At 40.0% G+C, this 26,347-nt stretch overlaps 1 protein-coding gene across 3 annotated transcripts in view; it reads right to left on the reverse strand.

Moving 5' to 3' along the window:
• The window catches only part of RFX8 (regulatory factor X8), a 118,807-nt gene extending 95,912 nt beyond the window's left edge, over positions 1-22,895 (reverse strand). For 2 of the 3 annotated variants that reach the window (XM_036758204.1, XM_036758203.1), the window contains exons 1-3: positions 22,779-22,895; positions 14,405-14,466; positions 11,359-11,445 (exon numbers count right to left, since the gene is read on the reverse strand). In XM_036758204.1, coding sequence (XP_036614099.1) covers positions 11,359-11,445; positions 14,405-14,466; positions 22,779-22,850 — 221 coding nt within the window. In that variant the 5' untranslated portion in view covers positions 22,851-22,895. Of the gene's footprint in view, positions 1-11,358; positions 11,446-14,404; positions 14,467-22,774 lie in introns of all 3 variants that reach the window. The other variant, XM_036758202.1, reaches the window with a different exon arrangement.
• Positions 22,896-26,347: the final 3,452 nt, after the last annotated feature.

The following is a 26,347-nucleotide window of genomic DNA, read 5'->3' on the forward strand; positions in this document are numbered from 1 at the left end:
TTATTCACACAATAGGTTTCATGCTCTTAAGTGCTATTCATTAAAATTATTTCTGGGAAAGTACAGCTGCCTACCCAATTGGGCAGACAATGACTAGTTCTAGGTGTACGACTCGTGTTCAACTTTTGGCAAATGTACTTCTTTATGCTAATGAGTCCCACTCCATTTCTTGTTAATGACTTACATGATTTTTATTTGCAGGAAAGACAATTGTGCTACCACTTCAATGTAACAAGTGGGATATGGATGTTTTCATATAAGAATTATTGAATGAATGTACTTCTAATTAAAAACAAACCATGGAAGCAAACTGAGAAAAGTAGAATAGATCCAGACAAAAGAATCAATATAAAATGAAGAACTGACTTGCACAAATTTTCTTTAGCTCTTCTGTTGGCAGGAAAAGTATCCTTAAAATTATTTGTTTTTCCATTTTTAATTCTAACAAATCAAGAACTGTCTGCTTCCATGTAAACACCAGGAAGCTCTCTGCACCAGTTTCTTATCCTTTTCAGTGGTGAAAGCACAGGTGCTGGAAATCCCATGCTTGCCCTAAGTGGGAGTGGTGGGGACACCCACAGGGAGAATGCCAATTTCACTATAGTTTGCTAAATGATGCAAAAAAGTGTAGGACTTTTACTACTCGTTTCCACCAGCTAATTCTTGTTTCTCCAAAGGATTGTATTCAGTGCGAATCTATGCAATTACAATATTAGTTCAAGCCCCCATACACTGGGACAACTATGATCCAGCCTTTATTATTCTCCATACATCAATAAACTCTAATTCCATGACTCTAGTGTAATGTAGTCTACCACAAACAGGGCTTAACTCCATACAGACTTTACTCATGACCAAGGAAATAAAATAAATAAAACCAAAGTACATTAAACAAACTACCACAGGAGCTAGGTATCTACAGCTCCACCAAGGCAGCTCTTAACAAGTCTGTAGGCTTGCCCTAATTTAGGGACATAGTTTTTGTGCTTTGACTTACCACTCTAGTTGGTTGCTGCATGCATTTTAAATCCTGGATTTGGGAAACATCTCTAAACTCTTCCCACTCACAGCCTAAGCATTGCCCCATGGATTTTCTCATCCATATGCTCCAGGGGTGTCGTGTTCAATTCGGTGGAGGAACTTAGAAACTGGCTCCTGATGCTGCTGCTTTTCTATCCATTTCTATTCATAGTTCTGTTGCTGGCAGCATCCTGTTCTCTGACTTGGTACACCTACCATCCCCTGGGCTGCTCACGATTGCAGTTTTTCCTTGCAGCTTATAGTCAAAAGTGGCGCAGGTAGGGAGATACTTCTTTGGCCACCAAACCTTTTGTCCCTTCTCAAGTGTGTGCAGTGGTATGGGGGAAATCATTTCTGTCCCTGAGATCTTCAGCTCTTTTTGTTTGAGCAGGGCTGGTCTAAGACACCAAGATGGAGGTACTCTAGGGGGAAAACTGAAATCCTAAAAACCTTAGCAACTCTTGCTCAATTATCATCTTCTCACAAGTCTATACTGTAATCATCATTTCTCATGTCAAGAAGGACTTAGAGAATTATACCGCCTAGGGGAAGGTAGACTTTTGCTTGAATTTTTCAGTATGCCATCTAGAAACTTAGAAATAAAATAAAAGTGGGGACTATCAAGCTTTTGCCTGTTCTATTTTGGGGGGAACTAAAAAGAAATCTATTCAATGATAGAAAAAATGTGGTATTGAGCAAAGTACACTAAAGAGGAGTAAATACAGCCCACTTTGATATCATCGAGCAGATGAACACTGGACACATAGCTGAAGTCAGGCTGTTGACAGAGCCGTGCCACATCGACATCCACAAAGACAGCTGACAAAGGGATACAAACTTGGCAAATCACAGGAACATTGGGGATGTTCTAGCATCTTGACTAGAAAATCAGAAATTCTGATTGATGGCAAACATTTCACAGGTTTGCCTTTGCTGCTGGTGAAAATGTGCCCTAAGAAACGCTACAATGGATTTTATGCTATTAGGCATCATTGGTAAAAACGGCATCTGCGAATCCCTGCTAACTGGCTTAGAGATGAACCAAAGGGGATATGAAATCAATGGTACTTGTCAAGGATGGTATTTATAAATAGTTTAGATTGGGGCAGCTAGGTGGCGCAGTCAGTAGAGCACCGGCCCTGGAGTCAGGAGGACCTGAGTTCAATTCCGGCCTCAGACACTTGACACAAGTACTAGCTGTGTGACCTTGGGCAAGTCACTTAACCCCAGTTGCCCTGCCAAAAAGCAAAAAAAAAAAAAAAAAAATAGTTTAGATATTAGGAATGTAGACTATCTCGCGAACTTGGGCAAAGTTTCATTAAAAGTATCTTCAAATTCACAAGATCATGGAACTATAATGAACGTGGAAATCTCTCTTTTTTTACCACACAGATTTTATTCCACATCATAGACTGCTTAAGGTTAAAGAAACACCAAAATCATGAAGACCGTGGAAGGGCCTTACTGAACACTGAGCAGGTTGGACTTAAGGTTCCTCTTAACTCTAAATCTATGAGCTTCTGATCAATGAACCAGTCGCCATCACAACAGAACACAACGGATAAAGATTGGATTCCAAGATGTAAAGTGTCCTCTGGATTAGTTTCATCCATATCTACAAAGAAGATGGATGAGAAGTGCCCATAAAATTAGGGCTGATGTATTTAATCTCACAACACTTCCTACAGTGATCTATATGTGTGTGTGTTTGTGTGGGTATATTTATACATGTATATGCATGTGCATATATGTGTTTATACACATACATACACAGATATGGATATTCAAATGCTGGAGCAAATAAATATGAAATGGAAAGAAATGTTAAAAATTTCTCTGCAGAAATACATGATTAATTAGGAATTCCACAGTTGAACAATAATGATGGCAGCATTGGAGGCAATCTCCCACGCAAAAAGATATTAGGTACGACATGTAGCAAAGATGACAGCCACCGCATGTTGATGTCCACTAAGTGGATGAACCACTTGACTAATAGCCTGGATCCCACAGAACTCAAAGCAATTGATTTGTGGGTGAAAACTTGAAGCAATAGGCCAAGGATTCATATTTTTAGACAAAGATGAAAATAGGGAATGTAGACTTTTCAGTTCTGGTATGCAATGGTACCGTAATCTCATCAGGACAAGAAATGTCAGATTCAGATGTGAGTACGAATTCTCCCAAACTTAAAGGCTTTTCAGTGATTTATCCAGTCAATAAATATGCTGAATTCCTACTTTGTGCAAGGGATTACAGCAGGTTGTCCTCCAAACACATCCACTTCATGGAATCATAGAGTTGGAAGAGCCCTTGGGGATTACTTAAGGCAGCATTTATAAATCATAGATTCCATCTATTTTATTTTCTATTTTCAACAAACAGTCTGCTTCAAGAGCCCCACTGATGGGGAATTTATTGATCCATGATACAATTCACTCAATTTTTCAATAGCTGTAATTATTAGGAAGCTTTTGTTTACAGTGATCAGAAATCTGCTTTTCTGTACCTCCTATCTATTGGTCCTAGCTCTTCTTCTTGGACCAACCAGAACAAGTTTAATTCCTCTTCCAGTGTCTGAAGATGGTTATCATCCCCCACTCCCACTAAATATTATTTTCTCTGGACTAAATATCTCCCGTTCTTTCAACTATTCCTCATATGTCATCCTCATCATCCTTCTGTTGGATACCCTCCAGTTTGTCAATATACTTTCTGAAATATGGTACACAAAGCTAGACGTAATAATGCCACGGAGAGGGCAAATACAAAGGGACTATTGCTACCTCAGTCTAGGCATTATACCGCTATTAATTTAGCCTAAGATTATATTGTCTTTGTCTGCCAAACCACACAGTTGACTCCTATTGTAAATGAATTTCCCAATCTTTGTCTGACTACATTTCTTCCATTCTATATTGGTGCCTAGTACTGATTCACCAATAAAAACAATAACTTTGTAACATAAAGGAAGAACTTTTTGTTTATTCCTATTAAATGTCAGCTTGTTAGCTCCAGTCTACCCTTTTTGACTGTTAAGATCTTTTTGGAACCCAATTCTGCCAACTAAGCTATTCTTTCAGCTTTTTCACATCCGTAACTTCACCAAATGTGCCATGTCTATAATATGGTGTCCATGCCACATAACCTCTTTCTATTTTCTGCATGCTGTTACTCTACCTCTCTGACTACACTTTTTAATTTCCATCCTTCGTCATATCCCCTGATCTCTGTCAGCAGCATGTTTCCCAAGGGCCTTAACTCTTTTATTCTCACCCTACCTTCTCCTTTGGTCATCTCATCTGCTCCCATGGGTTCAGTCATCATCTTCATGCAGATGCGATATGTCTGAAACATAATTAATCATCTTTCTCCCTACTTTCAACCCTACACCAAAATTCCCATTTTCTGTCAAGATCTCTATTCCACTTTCCTATTACATAGCTTGATGACCTTGGAATAGTCTTTGACTCCCTGTATCTAATCAGCAGTCAAGTCTTGTTGATTCTACCTCCAGAGAGTTTTTGTACATCCTTTCCCTTTTCCTCATTCTTAAGGCCACTATCTTATTGCAGGTTTTCATCACTTCTCACCTGGACTATTACAATAGCTTCCTAAGTTTTCCCCTGCTTTCAGTTTCCTTCATGCCCAATCCATTCTCCATTTAAGCAGCCAAATCTTCTTCCCAAAGCAGAGGTCTAACCACAACACTTCTCTGCTCAAAAATCTTTTTTTTTTCCTTCAAAGTTTGACTCAGTTATCACTTCCATGAATCCTTCCTTAATCTTCCTAGGTATTATTGCTTTCTTTTTCCTCAAATGACTTTCTATTTACTTATGTATTTATATGCTGTAGCCAGTATAACATAAGATTCTTTTTTCCCTTTGTCTCCCCATTGCCTAGCACTGTGCCTTGCACACAGTAGGCACTTAATAAATATGTATTGAACTGAATTGAGTCCCAAACTCTAGGATGGCAGAGTCACTACCTCCAAAGGGCTAGTCAATTCTATTTTACCAATTAGTACTTCCTTAGTAGTCACAATTGGATCCAGAATAACAGTTGCCTGTGCTACTTTCTTGGCCTTTTGAAAGATGAAAGCAAGGCAAGTCACGAATGTTTCAGCTGCTCCGCCCTTAGTGGAGAGAAAGCTCGAGCGGCTATCTTCAGAGTTAAAGTGCCGTCGCAAGGATCTCCTCCTCTTTGCCAGTTTTGTGATCTGTATTTGGAACTCATCATCCGAATTCTCTGCCTGGTAGGAGACTTCCACCATTATGCAGTTTGTTTCTCCCTCCTTTGACCCTTAACTCAAACGTTTTCCACCATAACTTCCTTCCTCAAGTTTATGGATTTCTAGCCATGCAAATATTTTCTTGATGTACAAGGGTAGCCTGATTTCCCTTTAATTTTTTTCCTGCTCCTTCAGAACAGGATGAGCCCTTCCATTGACACAGTCCAGGCTTGAATCATCTACAAAGTCTCAGTAATTCCTGGGTGCGTACTGATTACTCCACACTAAAATTTCCAGTTCACTAAGTTTGTTATACGCATTCTGTGCTTTCGTGTATAATGAAATTTAACAAAATATATTAAATCCTCCAAACATTCATCAAGCACATACTACACGCCAGGTACTATGCTTTGCACTGCGGACGGAAAGACGAAAACAAAACCATTTCTGCCCTCAAGTACCTTTTGCTGTTCAGTCACGTCCGTCTCTTTATGACTCCATTTTAGGGGTTTCTCAGCAAGGGTACCGGAGTAGTTTGCCATTTTGTTCTCCAGCTCATTTTACAGATGAGGAACTAAGGCAAAGGGCATTAAGTGACTTGCCCAGGGTCACACAGCTAGTGAGTGTCTGAAGCTGGATTTGAACTCATGAAGATGAGTCTTTCTGATTCTAAGCTCTCTACACTGTGCCACCTAGCTGCAAGAACCTTATATACTGATAGTCGAATAGGCCAATGTCTCCTATGTGTTACTACTTACTCCTCTTGTTGTATCTGTTTCCCTCTGCAGTATCTGATTTGGAATCTATCTTAGTGTTTTCCTCTTTCTTCCTCTGTTCTTAGTTTAAAGCCCTCTAAGTTAAATTACCCAATCTCTAAGCAAATACATTCATCCAGGTATTCATTGGGCTTATTCCCTTCCTGGCCAAAAGTCCTTCAGATCTTTTGCTTGGGTCCAAAAAGCCAAATCCCATTTCTAACACCAACTTAGCCAGTTGTTCATTTACCATGCTCTATTTTATTTTCTAAGGTCCTTATCTTGGCAGTAGTGATGAAACTATCTGCTCTCTTAAGTCTTTCGGATTCCTATCTAGTATTTCATAACCCTTAGAGATTCTGTCTAGGAGTATTACTTGGTCCTGCAGGGATCACCAGCAGCGGATACTGGCGATAATCAGCCTTAAAGAAATTTGACAAGGCTCTCTGTCACATCCTCAAATGCATGTCCCAGGAACCTAGTCCAGTTATGTATGTAAGGGCAACATGTAGCTAACTTCTAGCCCAACATACCTCTTTTTTCCTAAGTTCAGTAGCAGGTGACAATTTCCGCCTTTCTCTGTCCTAGAAAACCTTTCCCCTTCCTCTCTGATAATCAAAATCATACTCATTCTTCATTCAAATGCCAATGCAAGCTCCATCTTCTCTGTGAAATCTTTCCTGATCACCCAAGCCCACAATGAGCTCTCCCTTTCTTCTAGAACTAATGCCTTCTGTGACCTTGGATGACTTCAAGTCAACTTGACATCAGTTTTCTCATCTGTAAAATGGGAGGGTAGACTAGATAACCTTTAAATCCCCTTCTAACTCTAAATCTATGACTTAATGAATATTTACCCTTGGCACTCACTTGCCACTTAGTACGTTATTATTAATTTTTAATGTATGTGTCATTTCTCTCCAATCAAATTGACAATTCTTTTACCACAGGGACTGTCTTCTTCTTCTTTATATCCATGGTGCAATGTACATAAGTGTCAGGCTTCTGGGCCATACCAGGCTTAGAGCAATTTAAGACAGTTCCAATAGGCACATAGTTTCAGCTAAACCTGAAGTCAGGGTCATCACAGACTATTACTAAATAGCTGTTCTGTTAGCTATGTCTAGATCGAAAGTTGTATCAGCTCAACTAAAGCACATGAGAAACCCTAGAAGAGAAAACACCCACCCTCCACTGTCCTGTTTGCTTTCTACAAGTGTTGGTGCTTTAGCAGAGTACAATGGCATACGCAGAATAAAACACCCAAGACCACCTTAGTCACATGCTTTTCTATCACCAGAATTCCACTGTTCTCTTCACCTTCTCCCCAGATTGTGGTTCTCTGCATGATAGTTCGAAGGGGCCAATCATATATTCACTGGTAATAATTCCATTGTCTCTCCAACTTAAATACACCAACTAAACACAGTTTCACCATACCAGGCAGAAATTAAATTCCACTTAATTCAACTTAACAAGCATTTATTAAACAAAGATAGTGTGAGATTTTAGGGATAAAAAGATACAAATGAAACAGTCCCTGCCTTCAAGAAGCTTATATTCTCCTGAGAGAATACAACAGGAGCGGAGTAGATTAGTAGATGACCTCTAAGGTCCCTCTAAGCTCTAAATGTACATTCCTATCATCCCATGAATATGTGGACAGATGTGTACAGAATTCAAAGTATATATAAGGTAAATTCAAAGAACATCTAGGGAGTGGTCTCAAGCTGGTGAGAGGACTAACAACTGGTTGATCTGAAAATAAAAAGTGGCATTTAAGCGGAAGCTCAAGGGAAACTAGGGATTCCAAAAGGCAGAGGTGGGTAGGGAGAGCATTCAGGCCATAAAAGATACCCTGTACAAATGTATGGGGGTAAGGGAAGGAATGTCTTGAGTGGGGAATAACAATCAGCCCAGTTTATCTGGAACATAGAGTACATTGAGGGGAAAGAGTAGAAAATAAGTTTGAAAAGATAGGTTGGCACCAGATTGTGAAGGATTTAAATTCCAAGGTCAGGGCTTTGTGTTTTATACTAGAGGTAATAGGGAGTCATTGAAGCTTCTGGATCAGAGAAGTTATAGGCTCAGACCTGTGCTATAAGAACACCAATTTGGTAGTCATTTGGACAGTAGGTTGAAGAGGGAAGATACTAAAAGCAAAGAGAATTAGGAGGCTTTTGCCATAGCCCAGGTGAGAGGCAATAAAGCCCTAAACTAAGATGATGGCTATGTGAATGAAGAGAAGGGAATGGATATCAGAGTGGCTGTAAATTGACAAGACATCTATGGACTATATGGGAGTCTGGGGGAGACTATATAGATGTATGTAAGAGCATGTGATGACTTTAAGGTGGAAAACATGGTTGACTGGGAGGATGGTGATACTCTCAATAGAAATAAGGAAGTTAAGAAGAGAGTTCGGTTGAGGCAGAGACAAAATGATTTTGTTTTTGGATATACTGAGTTTGAAATGCTTATGCGACATGTGGGCAGAGACGTCCAGCAGGCAGTTGACACGTCAGTATAGGAATTCAGGAGAGAGATGAGTTCTGGGTAGATAGATTTTAGAGCAGCCTACTTAGGGATTATAATTAAAATCAAGGGACCAAGTGACAATACAGAGAGAAAAGAAAATAAGGTCTAGTACAAAGGCCTGGGGGTATACCGTGTAACAGTTAAATTTGGCCCCTTCGTGCTTCTGGGTCTCAGCTTCATTGCCTTTCCTATGTTGTTAATATTATGTGTTCAAGAAATATTGCTGATTCATTAATTACAAGGCAGTTTGGGAGAGACAGACAAGTAAAAGTCACAGACTCTGGTCTCAAGGAACTACAGCTGGAGTGATAATATAGACAACATAGTATGATTATCATACGTTATAATATAACAATACAATAACTGTATATTACATGATGTGTGTGACATATAACATATAATAGTGATAATAATGGGCAGAATAAGAGATAGAGAGCCAACTTTGCAGTAAGGAATTAAGGAAGATTTAAGCTTAAATATCGTCTCTGACCCCGTTGATCCTAGGCCTCTCAGGCCCCAGAAACTTTATTAGACCATAGTGTGCTGATGCTCATTGGTAGGAGGGGTTTCCTCACTGAGAATTCCCTGCACTGGTGAGATTAAGCACCCAGAGAAGAGACAATAAGAAAAACACTTCACATTTATAGAAAACGGGGTGCCCTTGAATGTCATGGCGAGCCAACTGGCCTAGACCATATCAGTTACCTGGTCAATTATGGCTCCGTAATATGAAAAAATTGATGCATGTGGTGATTTTTTTTAGATTTTGTTCAACTGTCCTTTGTATAAGACTATGAGAAAATGAACAGGAATGTGACAAAAATCAGGGGTAGAATGAAAACATAGCACAAATGGTTCCCAAGAATATTAAAAAAGATTATTTTCTCTTTAAAAAAAGAAAATGGTATACAATAAGTACCAGTGGTATAAAGTTCTTTAATTCATTTAAAAACTATTTATTAAGTATCTACTATGTGAAGAGCGCCATAGGAAACACAAATCTAATTGGGACACACTATCTACTCTATTGGAGCTTCCAGTCTAGTGTAAGAATCTGGAGAAGGGAGCTATCACTTTGGGAAGACTTCAAGAGGATGTGGCAATTAAGCCAGGCCATGAAACATGACTGTCATCTGGAAAGGGAAGAGCATTCACAAAGAGATAGGAATGCATGTGACCTATATTGAGATAGGAGGAAATCGAAGCTCACAGACTTCTAAGTCTCTGAAGTAACTTATCTATGGTTGTGCTGCTATTAATTGTTGGAGGCTGAATTTGAACTCAAGTCTTTCTTGACTTCAAGTCCATTAGTCTTTTCATTACAACATATCACTGTACATATGAGGGATAACAGAAGTCCTGGGAGTGAATTCAATCTCCAAGAAGGAGGTGAAATTGCCAGGGAGAGAACCTTGGGATGCACACAAATTTAAGAGTCAAGATGCAAAAGGGGGCCATCACGTGAGAAAGAAAAGGAGCAATCAGGGAGGGGAGGAGTTGGATAAAGTATATCACATAGGGCACAGAGGGAAACAGTTTTAGAAATTTGTAGAGAGTAAGCTCTTTGAAGGCAGCGGCTATCTCACTTTTGTCTCTATATCCCCACAAAATACACATAGAGCACAGCGTAGTGCCTGGCAAACAGTAGGTATTAAATAAATGCTTATCAATTGATTGTTTATAAAGGAAGGAGTAATTGGCTAACATCCTCAAATTCTATTGGGATATCAAAAAGAATGAAGACTGAGAAAAGGCTTTGTTGTTCAGGAAACTAATGGTGACTTTTGATAGTCACAAGGGAGCTTTACAAGTGGTATTCTTGGGAAATTCTTTGGGAAAAGTATAAACTATCAGGTTGAAGATCTTCTCTAGAGTTAAGGTAGGTAGAATCACTGAGTAGGAAAGATAGTACTAAGATTATAGGATTTAGAGCCAGAAAGAATCTTACTGGTCATCTAGATGAGAGGTTCTTAATATGGAGTCCATGGATCCTGAAGGGGTTCACAGATGGATGTCAGAGGGTCTATGAACTTGGATTAGAACACCCCTACTTGCACCTTTATTTTTCACTAACTTCTCTCTTTTGGGGGGGGCAGGGAAGGCGGGGCAATTGGGGTTAAGTGACTTGCCCAAGGTCACACAGCTAGTAAGTATGTCAAGTGTCTGAGGTGGGATTTGAACTCTGGTCCTCCTGACTTCAGGGCCAGTGTGTTACTCATTGCGCCACCTAGTTGCCCCAATTTTTCGCTGACTTCTATTGCTTAAAAACATTATTCGGAGAAGGGGTCTATAACCTTCACCAGACTGTGAAAGTGGGGGCCATGGTACAAAAACGTTAAGAACCTCTGATCTAGACTAGTCCCTTCATTTTTACAGAAGATGAAACAGATTTTTTAAAGGTTAAATGGACTGTTGTAAGTTACAGGATTGTAAGTAATAAAGTTACGTGGGACATGAACACAGAACGTTTGACTCCAAATCCAGGCTTCTATTCACTACACTAGGGTTGAGTGAGGGTTTTGTAAACTGAGTAGGTACAGTGGCTAAGTATAGGACATTTAAACTGAGCTCTAAAATTAGCTATAATCATAATCTTTCTGAGTGGTTCTCATCATAAGGGTGGGATTCATTTAAGGGGACAGGAGAAAGGAGGACATGCCAGGTGAGGGAACAGTGTGAGCAAAGGCAGAGAGGTAGGCTTGCATATGATATGTTTGGATTGAAGCAGCTAGCTGATGCTCAGGCAGAGTGGGAGATGAGGTTGGAAAAGGAGCTTCGGAGTTCCGACAGGACCAGAGGAACCCAAACACTGACCTGTGATACTTTTTTTCACTCAGCAAATAGCAATATTGTCCATAGAAGTAGGAACCTTTCTTGATGCAGATTCCATCATAATGGTACCTGAAAAAAATGTTAAAAGAGGTCTTCTGAAAGGCAGACTCTTTGCAGTGCCAAATTAAAAGTACCTTTTACTGGCAGAAAGAGTTTTCTCATTGGGAGTTTTCTACACCAATGAAATCAAAGTCCAGAAAGAAGAAAATAAAACAGTGATTCCTACTAATGGAAAAGTGACGTACACTACGTGCCAATCAATGGTACACCATGAAAAGTGTCATAGTTAATTTATTCACTCAACAACCACTTCTTAAGTATCTACCAATGTGATATAACCTATATCAAATTGTTTAGGGAGGGAGGGAGAAAAATTTGAACTCAAAAATGTTTTTAAATGAATGTTCAAAATTGACTTGCATGTAATTGGAAAAAATAATTTTTTTTAAAAAAGTATCTGCCATGTGCAGTACACTGTGGCAAATAATTAAGACATAGCTTCTACTCCCCTGGAGCTTACAATCTGGTACAAGAATTTGGAGGACAGAGACATCACTAAGAGGCTGGGAGGTCAGAAAAGGACTTAAGAGGAGGTGGTAATTCAGTCAAGCCTTGAAGAACAAATATTATTTGAAAAAGTAACTTAACTACAGTTTTGGAGCCCTTTTCTTAATTTTGTCACTCACTGTATTTGTGATTTAAAAACAAAACCAAACCTAGAAAGGTTTAGGTCACTTGAGCTTGGGAGTTCTGAGGGATAGTAGGGTTAAAACCAACTGGGTGTGCACACTAGGTCCAAAGCAAAATTGTGAGTCCCGAGGGGCCCAGAGGGCCAGCAGGCTGCCCAACGAGAGGCAAGTGGCCCAGGATGGATCTGGAGCAGGTGAAATGCTCTCATGTCAATTAGCAGTAGTCTTAGACCCACACTTCCAGCCAGGGTGATATAGGGGACCTAGTCTCAAGAAATATACAAACATAAAACACAAAGGTCGTAATTCAGCCCTATCTCAACCTTTGTATTAGGGACAAACAACACTGGATCATGTTACCTTATGGACCTCAAGAAATTCATATTCTACCCTACCTCTCTAACTCTTCCCCCAGAGATCTGGAGATCTAGAGAGAAGTCAGGAGAGGAAGGGAGGCCCTCGGTTTGCCATTGCCCCTGTTCTTTGGAGGGAAGCTGGAACGGCACCGAGCAGATTTCCTGAACTAGTAATGGTTTGTGGCCTTCCAAATGCTTTTCAGAAAATGTGGTTCTTTTTCTTCCAGGCTGGGTCAGGGTTCTGTTGTAATTTCTGCACCTTGTAGGGATTTGGAAAATGGACTATTTAAGGCAGAACCAAAACAATATATGCCCCATGACTACAGCAGCACAAATGAAAAGATCACAAAAAAGGAAGACTGACACTAAGTGAAAAATCAGTAACTGCCTCATAGGACCGATCATGAAGCAGACCTACCTATTCTCAAGGAGCCTGGGTGACCAGCAGAACAGTAGGACTAGCAACAGAAAGGCAGATTTAGCACGATTTCATGATTGGTTTACCCGTCAGCTACGAGTGCCCTCCCTTCCTCTCAACTACCTTGCATTTAACTTCTCCCTCTCTCTTCCCCTACATATTTTATTAGTTATGTTTATATTTCTTCACTTCATATTCATGCTATGAGTAGTTCTACAGGCATTTGTTGTTCCACCATTAGAATGTTAAGTCACTTTGGAATAGAGATTGTTTCTTTCCTTGTGCTTGTATCTCCCGTGCTTTGCCCAATAGCTGGTGCAAAGCAAGCATATAAATACTGTTTCTTTGATACCTTATCCTTTTGACAGAGTGACATGACACTACCAGTACATTATGTTGTATATACTAACTGTGGTCACTATGTGTTTTTGCTTAACTGTTTTTGTTACAAGAGAAAGTTCAATTTCTAGGTATGGAAAGGAGGTATTTTGGGAAATGTCTGTGATGTAAAGAAAAAAAGTATTAATAAAACTTTGTTTTTGAAGAGAATAAGAAATAGGAAGGAAAGAGGGGAAGGAAGGAGGGAGGGAGAAAAAGAAGAAAAGAAAGAAGGAAGGGAAGAAGGAAGGAAAAAAGGGAGGGAGGAAAGAAGGAAGGAAAGATGGATGGATGAAAGGAAAGAAGAAAGAAAGAGAAAAAGGAAAGATGGATGGATGGATAAAAGAAGGAAGAAAGAGAAGAAAGAAAGAGAAGGATGGATGGAAGGAAAGAAGGAAGGGAGAGAAGGAAGGAAGGAATGAAAAAAACTGTCTACTCAGATTAGGTATCAATAAGACGAAAACATTTCACATTATTAATGCTGTTTCTTTGCCCAGCATTTGACTCCCAACTCCTGTTTTCCTGTGTTAGAAGGGGACACATTCCTTTTTTTTACCTCAGACCTTTTTTACTATCCTCCTTTCATTGTTGATTTGAAACAACCAATAAGTAATACTTGTGAAACCTCACATTCCATGATTCATAAGATAACATCTGAATTTCCTTTTGTGCTTAGCAATAAAGATTTGAGCCTAGAAACCCAGGTTCAAAAACTTCTGGTTCTATTCAAATATGCCAATAAATTGAGCATTTTGGAACTATGCCAATTACCTCAAATAATACTCTGGTTCTAAGGATATTAAAACAATTCGATTTTTCTTTGAATGGGTTTAAATATTTAAATAAACTATAGGATTTACATGTGTACATGTTTAATATACTGAAACCTCTGAAAATTTTAATGCTTTTGTACCTGTAGCAAAAAAAAAAAATTCCCTCTCTCAAACAAAATTAAAATAAAAAACAACAATCCTAAGAAATTGAAGGCTGTCAATTGAATACGTAATAAATCTTCAGTTCTGGAGAAAGACTACATTTCTTGAAGTCACCTTTAAGTCATCTAAGACTGAATTGGCATTAAATTTTAAAAATATTTCTCTTTGATAAGTGTTTTCTTCTTCATTCATAACCATTCTGGGGTTTCCCAAAGCCCTATATTTTATGATTTTTAAAGAAAGCAACACTACCTGGCACTTCCTCTTGTGCCCAGCCTCCTGGTGCCAAGATCCGGAAAAACCAAGCGCACAAGCTAAAAAGAAGGAGAAATGTAAAGTTGGTTGTCAGGAAATTCATCAAACACCCCCAGAGCCCGTTCTTATCTAACATTTGTTTTTGTACTCTGCCGCATCTCATGACGATACTGACAATTTCAGTCCTAAATAGAACTACCGTTCTCCCCTTCGGGTCCTCTCAGCTGTTCTTTGCCCTTAAATTCTGTTTGACGTGCCGCTGTTACTAAGCAAAAGGATCCATTTAAGGAACAACAATACCAGCCGCCCAGAAAACCCTCAGTTTGCTCTAGTTTTCTAGTTAGAAGAGGAGCTTACTGCCAAGTGTATGGGAAATGAAGAACCTGGAGTGGGGCAGGGAGGGTAGGGATGGGGAGGGTGGCTTTAAGGGGGGAGGAGAGGAAGATCAAAATAAAAGAAAGCATCAAAGGAAGGCCATGAAAAACTATGCAAAGGGGACCGCGTTTCTGGTTTCTTCTGCAATCCCTTCTATGCTCATGCAACATTCCCTTCTGTTTAGTTTCATGTTGCCTGGCCTTTTTTTCAATAACGCTCCAAACTGCTAGCTTTGACAAACGCGCTGTGCATTCTATTCGCCCTCATCTGGCTCGTGTAAGCACCTGAAGCATCACCATAAGGAAACTGGTTGTAAGCCAGGGTAAACGCTGTTGTGTAGTGAGGGGTAAACGAAAGGGGTAAAGGGCATTCAGGGATCATTTGTTTTTGTTTTTGTTTTTTAATGAGTAATAAGCTTCTAGAAGAAAACAAACGAAGTATAAAAAGGAGAGGAGAAAAATTAGGAGACTAGAAAAAGAGAAGAATCAGCCAGGTCTGAATGCAGAATTCTTCCCAGATAGTTCAGAAAGTGCCTAAATATGGAAAGATTCATTCATCACCAGAGACTGAGTCACCAAACAAAAGATTTGTTTTGGCCACAGTGATGCATTAAGCAGTCAAAAATACAAAAGAGCCGTTGGTCCTTCCACTGCCACAAAGACAGTGATGGAATGGTGGAAAGGATTTGCGTTCTTAAACACCTGAAAACACAAATTTAACTGTTGGTACTTTTTTTGAGTTTGGGTTTTTGGTCTTTTGTTTTTTTAGATAATGGGTGTTAAGTGACTTGCCCAAGGTCACACAGCTAGTAAGTGTCTGAGGCTACATTTGAATTTAGGTCCTTCCTGACTCCAGGCCCAGCACTCTAACCACTGTGCCACCTAGCTGCTCCTGTTGCTCTTAACATGCTATTTTTGTCCATGACCAAGGGAAGCTATATTATGGTGGGGATTCTTTTTTTAGACTAAATGTCTGCTTTAAATCCAAATTTAAGTTTTGCTATTCTATGAAGTGAACACCATCTATAGTAATGTTCTATTAATGAAATGAAACCAGAAGGCACGAATGTTATGATTAAACATAAGGATGACTGATGGCTCCTTGGAGAAGAAAATAAAATATTTGGTAGAAATAGTTTCATTTTGCACCTAAAGGTAACAAGACAGATCATTTCATGGGATCCTTAGTCATCTCTCCCTCCTGTGCTCACAACGAGCACAAAGTAATCTATCACTGTAGAGATAACTGCAGTTTCTGCCCTGAAACCCACTGCAGGGTCAAAGAAGTAGAGATAATATGTGAAGAACTGGACAATATCTTCCAAAGTAAGTTAATATATATGTTGAGACTCAGTGACTTCAATGTCAAATGGGTGCAGGGAGGGATAGTGTCTTATCTTTACCCACAGCTGTTGGAAAATATTCATTCAATGTCAGGATAAAGAAATCAAAGAAACCAAAAGTTAAGATTACTAATTATTACTAATTATCATGTCTGTAGATTATAGACTCAGAAACCACTGTATGTGGCAGGAACTGATCATCACAAAAAAAAAGAAATTGACTATATTTTAGTAAGCAAGCAATGCCTGGCTAGAGAGATAGTAGTCATTTCAGAATTAGCTCTCTGTCTTTAGACAGATTTTGTAGTAGTTGGACCAAATGTCAAAGTAAATATCAAATCAGAAGGCTAAATATGAGAAGACATCATAATTTCAGTCTAATCTTATCACTTTGAAAAATAGGAAATCAACAAGATTAAAGACATCGGTTCTAATACCCTTTTCTTTCTTATCTGCTTGTCCACAGAATTTTTACAACGGGTTCCTTTTCAGATCAAGGCCAACAAATAGAAAATCCCCCTTGGGATGGGCATAGGGAGAATCGAACGTATATCTGTCAAATCCAGGACTTTATAAAAATCAACAACCAACACACATTTATTAAGTGCACATTATGTGCCAGGCACTGTGCCAGGCACAGCAGATACAAATACAAAAAATGAAATACTCCGTACTGGCAAGAAGTTTATGGGACTAAGGACAGAAGAGGGAAAGACATGTTTAGGCATTAGCAATACCAAGTTTGTGGTGAACATCCACCCTGTGGTACCCTCAGCTACTGTACTTGATGTGTGAACCACGTATTTTAATGGGAAAGTTGCCAGCAGAGAAGGGTCTAAACAGCTTCACAGAAGACTGTTTTGTCTGGGGCGGAGTTGAGGGTGGGGAGGTGGGGGATTCAGGAGCAAGAGAATTTCTCTTTGTGCCTGGACTGAGTTGCTTTTATTTTCTTACACTTCCAGTGTATACCATAGACTAAAGACAAAATCTATTTTAAAATGGACACAATCCTCTCTAATAGGGGAGACAAGTACATTTTGTTAATGTTCCGTTGTTCAGTTGGATCCAACTTTTCATCATCCCATAGACCATAGCACACCAGGCCCTTTTGCCCTCCATTATCTCCCAAAGTCTGTCCAAGTTCATGTTTCTTGCTTCCATGAACAGATTTATCCATCTCATCCTCTACCATTCCTTTCTCCTTTTGCCCTCAATCTTTCCAAACATCAGAGTCTTTTCTAATGAATCCTGTCTTCTCATTATGTGGCCAAAATATTTAAGCTTCAGCTTCAGTATTTGTCTTTCCAATGAATAATCAGAATTAATTTCCTTAAGTATTAATTGATTTGATCTCCAATAAGTACATTCACAAATATATACAAATATAGAATTAAAATGAAGATAAATACAAAGTAGCTAAATACATGATGGTTTGGCAGGTCAGGTTCCAGAAGTTGGGGGTGGATCAAGAAAGGTTTCATGCAGAAGGTGGTGTATAAATTGCATTGTAATCCCTGTCCCAATGCCCGTTGGTATGGCCGCCCTCCTCATTGGCCACCCCTCCTGTTTGAGGGATGGGATGGAATTGTCAAGGCAGGAGAGTCCCAGATCTCTTCAGTCCTCTTTGAGACTCTTCAAGTTCCATTTTTCTTCAGCACTCTTCGGGCTTTGAGTTATTTCGGGAGCTTCTGGCTTCCAGATTCAAAGAAGATAGGAGAGGCCAACCTCACTTTAAGTTGTTGAAATAAAAGACTCTGGGAAAACATGAGAGGAACCGGTGATTTCCATCACACCCAACCTCCAGCTTACTGCACTAGAGACTTTGGAGAGTTCCCCTTCTCGGTTAAATGGGAACTATCTCACTCTCAAGGGGTATTGTCTGGTATACATTCTCCGATGTATTCCTTCTCTTATTTCTGTTTTGCTATGATTTGAATAAATGGGTTTCTTTGCTATTCACTATGTTCACTATGGAATTGCTATTCAGCAGGGAAGGGACACAGCCTTGGATATAAAGCTTGTGTTCCTTCTACTGGTCTCATTAATGACAAAGTGATCAGAAGTTAGATGGAACCCAGTCATATCCCCTAGACTAACAACATTTAAGGGAGCAGATAGATGTGCTTCTAATCTGGTACCCTCTCTCTCTGAGGTGTACAGAATGGCCACTGGTCCTAACCTCCTATTTCTCCTCCTGGCAAGAATCACAATCTCCCTTGGAGTAGGGTAGGGAGAGAACAGGCTAGAAATGTCTATTCTGCCTTCCTTCAAGACCTCTCTACACCTGGGGTCATCCCTACAGCATCTTAAAGGAAGAGAAGGATGGGAGAAAACCAGTGAAAAGACATGGAGATATAAGATGGAAAGTTTTATGTAAGGAACAGAGATGAGACCAGTTGGGCCAGATCACAGATGGCAAGGTGGAGAGTAATGTCCACTGGAGCTGGAAGAACGGGCTAAGGCCAGGCTATGGAGGGTTTTAAAAGCTTAAGAGAGGTATCAAATTTTATCCTAGCAGCAAAAGGGAGTCACTGGAGCTAAATGGGGAATAATGTGATCAGATTTTAAAACCTAAAAGAAGAGAGAAATGTTTATTGCTTGCTCTCTCGCTCCCAAGGTCTATAAAGGTCTACATCTTTTTCCTGCAGGCAGAGCGGAGTGTGATGTATACCATCTTTCATTCAACAAGCATTTATTAAGCATCTACTAGGGCAGTATTTTCAGCACTAGTGATAAAGATTAAAAAAAAGAAAAAGAAACTTTGCTTGTCTGCAAAGAAGTTTATATTCCATTAAGGAAAACTACATGTACTTAGAAAATCAAGTATATACAAAGTATATATACAAATAAATATTAAGTATACATACAAGCATATAGAAAATGAAGTATATATACAAAGTAATTTTCAAAGAGAGGGCACTAGCAACTGGAATGAATTGGTGTAGGGATAGGAAGGCTAGGCTTCCTGAAAGAAGTAATAATAGCTATAATAGAGAGCTAATGTTATACTCTGAGGTTTGCAAAGACCTTTGAAATATCATTACACCCACAACTGTTAGGTTAGAAAGTTGGGTGTGATTGCCACCCTCATTTTATAGATGAGAAAACTGAGGCAGGCAGACTTCAGTTGACTTGCCCACAGTCACACAGCTCCTAAGTGTCTGAGGCTAGATTTGAATTTAAGTCTTCCTGACTCCAGGCCCCGTGATCTAGCCTAGACACTGAGCCTTGAAAGAAACTAGAGATATACTATGAAGCAGATGTGAGTAGGAACCTGGGGGGGAGAGTCTGTGCAAAGGCATTGAAAAGGGGATGGATTGCCGTGTACGGAGAACAGCAAACAGGCTATTTTGTCTAGAATACGGAATGCATAAAAGAGAGAAAACTGCAATCAGACTAGAAAAGTAGGCTAACACCCAATTATGAAGGGTTTGAACAACCAAAAGGAGGAAACACTGTATCCTGATAGGAAGAGGGAGACACTGGAGGTTTCTGAGCAGGAAAGTGATGTGGTCAGCCCTGTGCATTAGGAATATCAATTCCGTTATCAGTGTGGAGGGGAGAAATTGGATGTAATGGCAGCTGCAAACCAGTAGGGGGCAACAATGAACCACGTTTAGCGACATGTTGGAGAAGGACTAGAGTGGCTTCTTCGTGTGGGGTCTTGGGCATAGACTGCCTGTAGCCATCCAGGACGAGAGTTGACTTAATTTAATTGCGGTTGGTACGAAGGGAGTTGAGGGAGTCAAGGTCATACGGTGGAAAGAGATTTGGAATCAGAGAATAGGGGTTCAAATCCCAGGGCTGCTCCTCACTACCTGTGTGATCCTGGGAAAAATCATTTCACCTCAATGGGCCTCAGTTTCCTTATCTGTGAAATGAGAGGGCTGTGTTAGATGAGCTATAAAGTCCTTTCTAACTCTAAATCTATGATCCTATGATCTAAGAGAGCATCAATTTTTTTTAACTGTACGGAACAGAAATTAGAGAAGAAAGACAGTAGGCAGGGAGTCACGTTAGGAGGCTATTAAAATCTTGCAGGTTTGGATAGATGAGAACTTGGACTAGGATGGTTGTAGTCTGACTGGGGAGAAGGGGATGGGCATGATAGATGTTAATGAGGTAAAATAGACTTAGCAACTGACTAAGTAAGATGTGTGTATGGTGGGGTGTGATTGAGAGTAAAGAGGTGAGAGTCACTTCAAGTTGCAAAAAGCTCAACAGAAACAGGGTGCTTAGGTTGGGGGTTGGGTTTAGGCAGAAAGAAAATTAGACACATTGAGTTTGACGTGCCTATGACTCTTTCCAAGAGGAGATGCCCAACGGGCAGTTGGTGATTCAGGAGTGGGGGTCAGGGGAAAATGATGAAGTGCTGGATGGTAGATTTGGGAGAAGTTGGCATAGAGTTGATAATTTAACTATGGAGAGTTAATGAGATAACCAATTCAGAAAGTTGAAGGAGAAAAGAGAAGAGGGTTCCCCCCCCCCACAGAGCCCAGGCAAAGCATCCTGTTTAAAAAAATGTGTGAATGAAGATTAGTTATTCACATATTAATATAAAATTAACTGGGTTAAATTACTTTACTCATAGCTAAGGAAACAGGATTTTTGCCTGGGGAGAAAGGATCTAAGTTTGAATCCCAGCTCCACTTCTTTATAATGTCAGACCTGGAGTCAGGAAGACCTGAGTTCAAATTCAACCTCAGACATTTACTAGCCGTGTGATCCTGGGCAAGTCACTTAACCCTGTTTGCCTCAGTTTCCTCATCTGTAAAATGAGCTAGAGAAGGAAATGGCAATCCACTCCAGTATCTTTGCCAAGAAAATCCCAAATGGGGTGTTCATGACTGAACAACAAAAAATCTGTTCCTTTTAAGTACATGTAACTTTGGGCAAAGCACTTCATTCCCTTCCTCGTCTGTAAAATGAAGGAGCTGGATTTATGTGATCTTCAAAGTGTCTTCTAGTTCTAAAACCTATAATCTTGTGATTTAATTGATGTGAATATTCCTTCCAGTGGTACAGATCACGGTCCATCCCTGCCTTCTCATTCTCTGCAATTCGTGCCTGTATCTTAGAGGTTAACAGTAGAGACATCATAGCTATGGCTCCCTTGACTCCCATCCTTTTCTCTTCTCTATGAAGACAAAGGGTGTCTGTGAATTTGGAGGGCACAGTTGTGACAGGCTACATTAATTTGGTCAAGGTAAATAGTCTGACTTTGGGTGAGTGGTTATAGAAGAGTGTGTGAATACTGGCAGGGCCAGGGGTGGATCGGGTACATTTTACCAATTATTGGGATCAGTGCCCTACTGATTGCAAACCTACCAATTGGCCAAACACATAGAATTGCAATCATGCCAAGCCGAAGCTCACATATAGCACCCTGGGCCAATGGCGTCATTCTAGGCTGGGGGAGCCCCAGGTAGCTCTGATTCTGGTTAGATCAGATTTGAGGCCAGAAGGCATTACGCCCAGTCAGACAATGAGTACTGGTTGTCACACATAAAGCCACTCTAATGGCAGTAGTGGACAAGCCTTAATCGGTACTTAGTGCCCACTGAACCCAAAGATCAAAAGTCATCACAGACTTCCCAATTGGTACTACATATGCTAGGACACTGGGGAACTGAATGAACTTGGACACAGAAAGGCTAACAGAGGGTGTGTGTGTATGTGTGTGTATGTGTGTGTGTGTGTGTGTGTGTGTGTGTGTGTGTGGTGGGGGAGGGTAGTATCCAGACACCACCTGTTCTCCTGGCTGCCTTCCCAAGAGGGTGAACACACCAGCAGAGCACCCTGACATGCAGAGAGAAAGGCAGACCACCAGGGATTGGGGCTGACTGGCTACAGCCAGAATCCTGTCTCCTTCACATTCTCTTTTCATAATGATTGCTCTGTGCTTGCTTGCAGCAGGGTGAGGGGCTAGTCATTCTCTTTCTCCTTAAATACCCTGACTGAATGCAGCTGTGGCACTCACCCAGCAAAATAACCCCACCTGCTGCCTTCCCAACAGCTGCCTTTTCCCTTTGTTCTAACATAGACTCTGGGAGCTGAGAGCTGCCCATTTCCTATGAAAACACTTCGTTAGAACTCTCGTTTTCTTATATCCCACTGACATGTTGGAAACTTGACTCTCCCTTATAAATAAATACTCTGCGTGAAACTTTAAGGCAGCTCAGATTTAGAAAAGGGTAGGTGTTCCAGAGGCCTGGCATAATGACAGAGTCTTTGGGGGAGAGGGGAAAATTCATGGGGAGACTTGTAGGGCAGGACTAGTTGAAACAATTGACCTGTATAAGCCAGTAAAGTGTTAAAGCAGCACAAGTGGGCCTGGGGCACAGATGGATTACTGAAATTTATGAGCCACTGGCCAGTGGTGAAAGTAGATCTCCATTTCACATTCTCAGCTCTGTCCCCAAAGCGGCCTCTCTGTGCACATTCCAAGGTGGCAAAAATCATTTACCATCTCCAGCCTTTAACTATGTAAATTTTCCCAGTGGGTGATGAACCGGACTCACCAAAGGCAAACTAAACTTATCAGGCTAGTAACAAGTATAAATTCTCATGTAAATCCTGGGGGAAAAAGCAAACCAAAAATACCCCCTCTTTTTCCTCCTAGGGAATTGTCTGTTTCTCAACTTTACAACCTACCTTCCCAAATGTAGCTGGGTTCACTTGATTCTGAGCATTTTGTCCGCAGGTCTCCACATATATCTCATACATTAGACAACGGGGAACACTGTAACCTTCGCAAATGCAGAAATTATCAACTAACCTTGAGAAGGGGAGGGTACAAGAAAGAAGACAATGACATCAGTTTCTCTAAAGAAGGAGGTCGCATTAGACATAAGCAAGCGGGATCCAAAGTGCCTGTCTATGTCTCAGCCAATATATTATGTGGGCTTCAGCTAATATCCACCAAACAATGAAGTGAATTAAATTGAACTAGCTCATGTTACTATTTATATTAAGCCACCTAATGTTTGCAGAGCACCAGGCTAGCAGCTGGGAAAGAGGTCCTCGTCCTCACACAGCTTGAGCTTATTAAATTAACACTTCTGTCCCCAAGTAAATTAGTGTGAAAAACAAATCCTGTGTGCCTGAACTCTCACTATTTGAGGTTATAATTACGTAAAACATGGTCAGAGTTCCAGCCCAATGGAAATATTAGAGTCTTTCAAAATATGCATATGTACACATAGTAAAGATTTTAAAACCCTTTGAAAATTAGTATGTGGGAGGAAGAAGTAATACTAAAGAGAGGCACAATTAATTTATCACTGCCACGTTTAGCAAATACCATTTTCATATGCCCCAATAAAGACAACAGCCATCCGTTAAATCGTAAAATTGATAACTGAATCTACTAATGGATATTAGCCACAATATTAAATGCAATTACTAATTACCCACTAGTAGAGATCTGCCAAGCAGATTGTATGCTGTCCCAAGTTACATTTCCCTTGTTCTGCCCGATTCATACTCTTGGATAGTTTGTACTGTGACCCAAAAGGGTCCAGGATGCTTCTACAACGAAGCATTTGAAGTTGCCCTCCCTGCAGTTTCTCAGCCCGTGCTGTAACAAGATGCTTTAGAATGTGGTTGCACTATTTACACTGTAGTGGAAAAACTGTTTGACTAATACCTGAAAACTGGCTAATGTCTTGGGGGGCTGGGGGGTGGGGGGTGGGGCGGTGAGTGGCCAATTCATGAACCACTGTTCTGTTTGCATTTCTTTTGAAAATGATAATCGCTTGTTAATCTTAGAAAGATCTCATGCCTTGAATTCAGTTCTGGAAAACTCTTATCCTAAGGCCTGAGCTGTGAAATGCAGCATGTGAAGAGTTCAAATACACTTGCAAAAATTCAAACACAATTTCATTTTTCATGTGTGCTACTGGTTTTAATCAAAGCAAACGTCTCAATAATTTGCCTTAGCAACAGAAATGTGAACAGGATTCTCATTAATTTGTTAATTTTTCTTCTTTCCTATCTATGAACATCAGCTAGCATTGAGTCTATGATATATTTTGTGGTTCTTCATATTCAAACATATCATAATTTTAACAAAGAAGATCACATTTTGGGTGTTCAGGGATGGATGAAAAGCCTATTTTAGGAATAATAATAAGAGATAATAGTTTCTGTATCAGCTGTGAATGACTTAGCTATTCTCAACAATACAATGATCCAAGACCATTCCGAAGGACTTATGATGAAAACTGTTTCCATCCCTAGAGAAAGACCTAATGATGTCTGAATACAGAATGAAGTATACTTTATACTTTCTCTTGAGATTTTTTTTTTGGTCTATGTTTTTTTTTTCACAACGTGACTATTATGGAAATGTTTTGCATGACTACACAACCTATATCGAATTGCTTACCTTCTTTAATAAGGGAGTGGGGGTGGGAGGAAGGGAGAGAATTTGGAACTCAAAATTTTAAAAACAAATGTTAAAAATTGTTTTTATATATAACTGAGAAAAACAAAATACTAGATCAGAAAAAAAACCAGTTTCTGTAATGGACATATAATAGGATCATCCTACAAGGTGCAGGAGATCTTGGCATATTTGGTGACTGCATCTTTGTAGTATATTTACCTTGAAAGGGTCATCCTCTTCCCAACTGCTGCCCTCGGATGGTAAACTCTTGGATCCTAGTGACTATGTCTGTCTGTGTCTGTTCAGTGACTCCCACATTTACAACAGTGCCTTTCTCATATTAGGCACTTAGGAAGTGTTGCTGAAGGAAGAAATGAGTTCACCTGCCCTTGATATTTACAAACTCTTGGAGACCAGTGGCTGTATCTGCATCCATTCAGTAAATCCCACAACCCTTATAATATTGCCTCTATTAGGCATTTAATGGATTCCTTGAATGAAAAGGGCAGCTAGGTGGCCAAGTGGAACTGGGCTTGGAACCAGAAAGACTCATGAGTTTAAATCTCGCCTCAGACATTTACTAGCTATCTGACCCTGGGCAAGTCACTTAGCCCTCAGTTTTCTCATCTATAAAATGAGCTGGAGAAGAAAACTGCAAACCACTCCAGTATCTTTGCTAAGAAAATCCCAAATGGGGTCACAGAGAGTCAGATATGACTGAAATGACTCAACAACAAGTTGAATGAAGGAATGAGTTTGCTGTTAATATCTTTTTTTTTCCTTTTTTTAATTTAATATATTTAGTTTTCAGCATCGATTTTCACAAGACTTTGAATTACAAATTTTCTCCCCATTTCTACCCTCCCCCCACTCCAAGATGGCATATATTCTGGTTGCCCTGTTCCCCAGTCAGCCCTCCCTTCTGTCACCCCACTCCCCTCCCAACCCCTTTTCCCTTCCTTTCTTGTAGGGCAAGATAAATTTCTACGCCCTATTGCCTGTGTATCTTACTTTCTAGTTGCATGCAAAAACTATTTTTTTTTGTTTTTGAACATCTGTTTTTAAAACTTTGAGTTCCAAATTCTCTCCCCTCTTCCCTTCCCACCCACCCTCCCTAAGAAGTCAAGCAATTCAACACAGGCCACATGTGTATCATTGTGTAAAACCCTTCCACAATACTCATGTTGTGAAAGACTAACTATATTTTGCTCCTTCCTAACCTATCCCCCTTTATTGAATTTTCTCCTTGACCCTGTCCCCTTTCAAAAGTGTTTGTTTTTGATTACCTCCTCCCCCTATCTGCCCTCCCTTCTATCATTCCCCCTTTTTTATCTTCTTCCTTCTTCTTTCCTGTGGGGTAAGTTACCCAATTGAGTATGTATGGTATTCCCTTCTTAGGTCAAATCTGATGAGAGCAAGATTCACTCATTCCCCCCTCACCTGCCCCCTCTTCCCTTCCTACAGAACTGCTTTTTCTTGCCACTTTATGCGAGATAATTTACCCCATTCTACCTCTCCTTATCTCCCTCTCTCAATATATTCCTCTCTCATCCCTTAATTTGATTTTGAATCTTTTAGATATCTTCCCTTCATCTTCAGTTCACCCTGTGCCCTCTCTCTCTCTCTCTCTCTCTCTCTCTCTCTCTCTCTCTCCATATATATATATATATGTATATATATATATATACACACACATATATATACACATACATACACATTCACTTATACATATATATATACATAAACAAATATATATATATATATATGCATATTCCCTTCAGCTACCCTAATACTGAGGTCTCATGAATCATACACATCATCTTTCCATGTAGGA

This window comes from Trichosurus vulpecula, chromosome 4 (genome assembly GCF_011100635.1).
Source record: "Trichosurus vulpecula isolate mTriVul1 chromosome 4, mTriVul1.pri, whole genome shotgun sequence".
Classification (NCBI taxonomy): Eukaryota; Metazoa; Chordata; class Mammalia; order Diprotodontia; family Phalangeridae; genus Trichosurus; species Trichosurus vulpecula.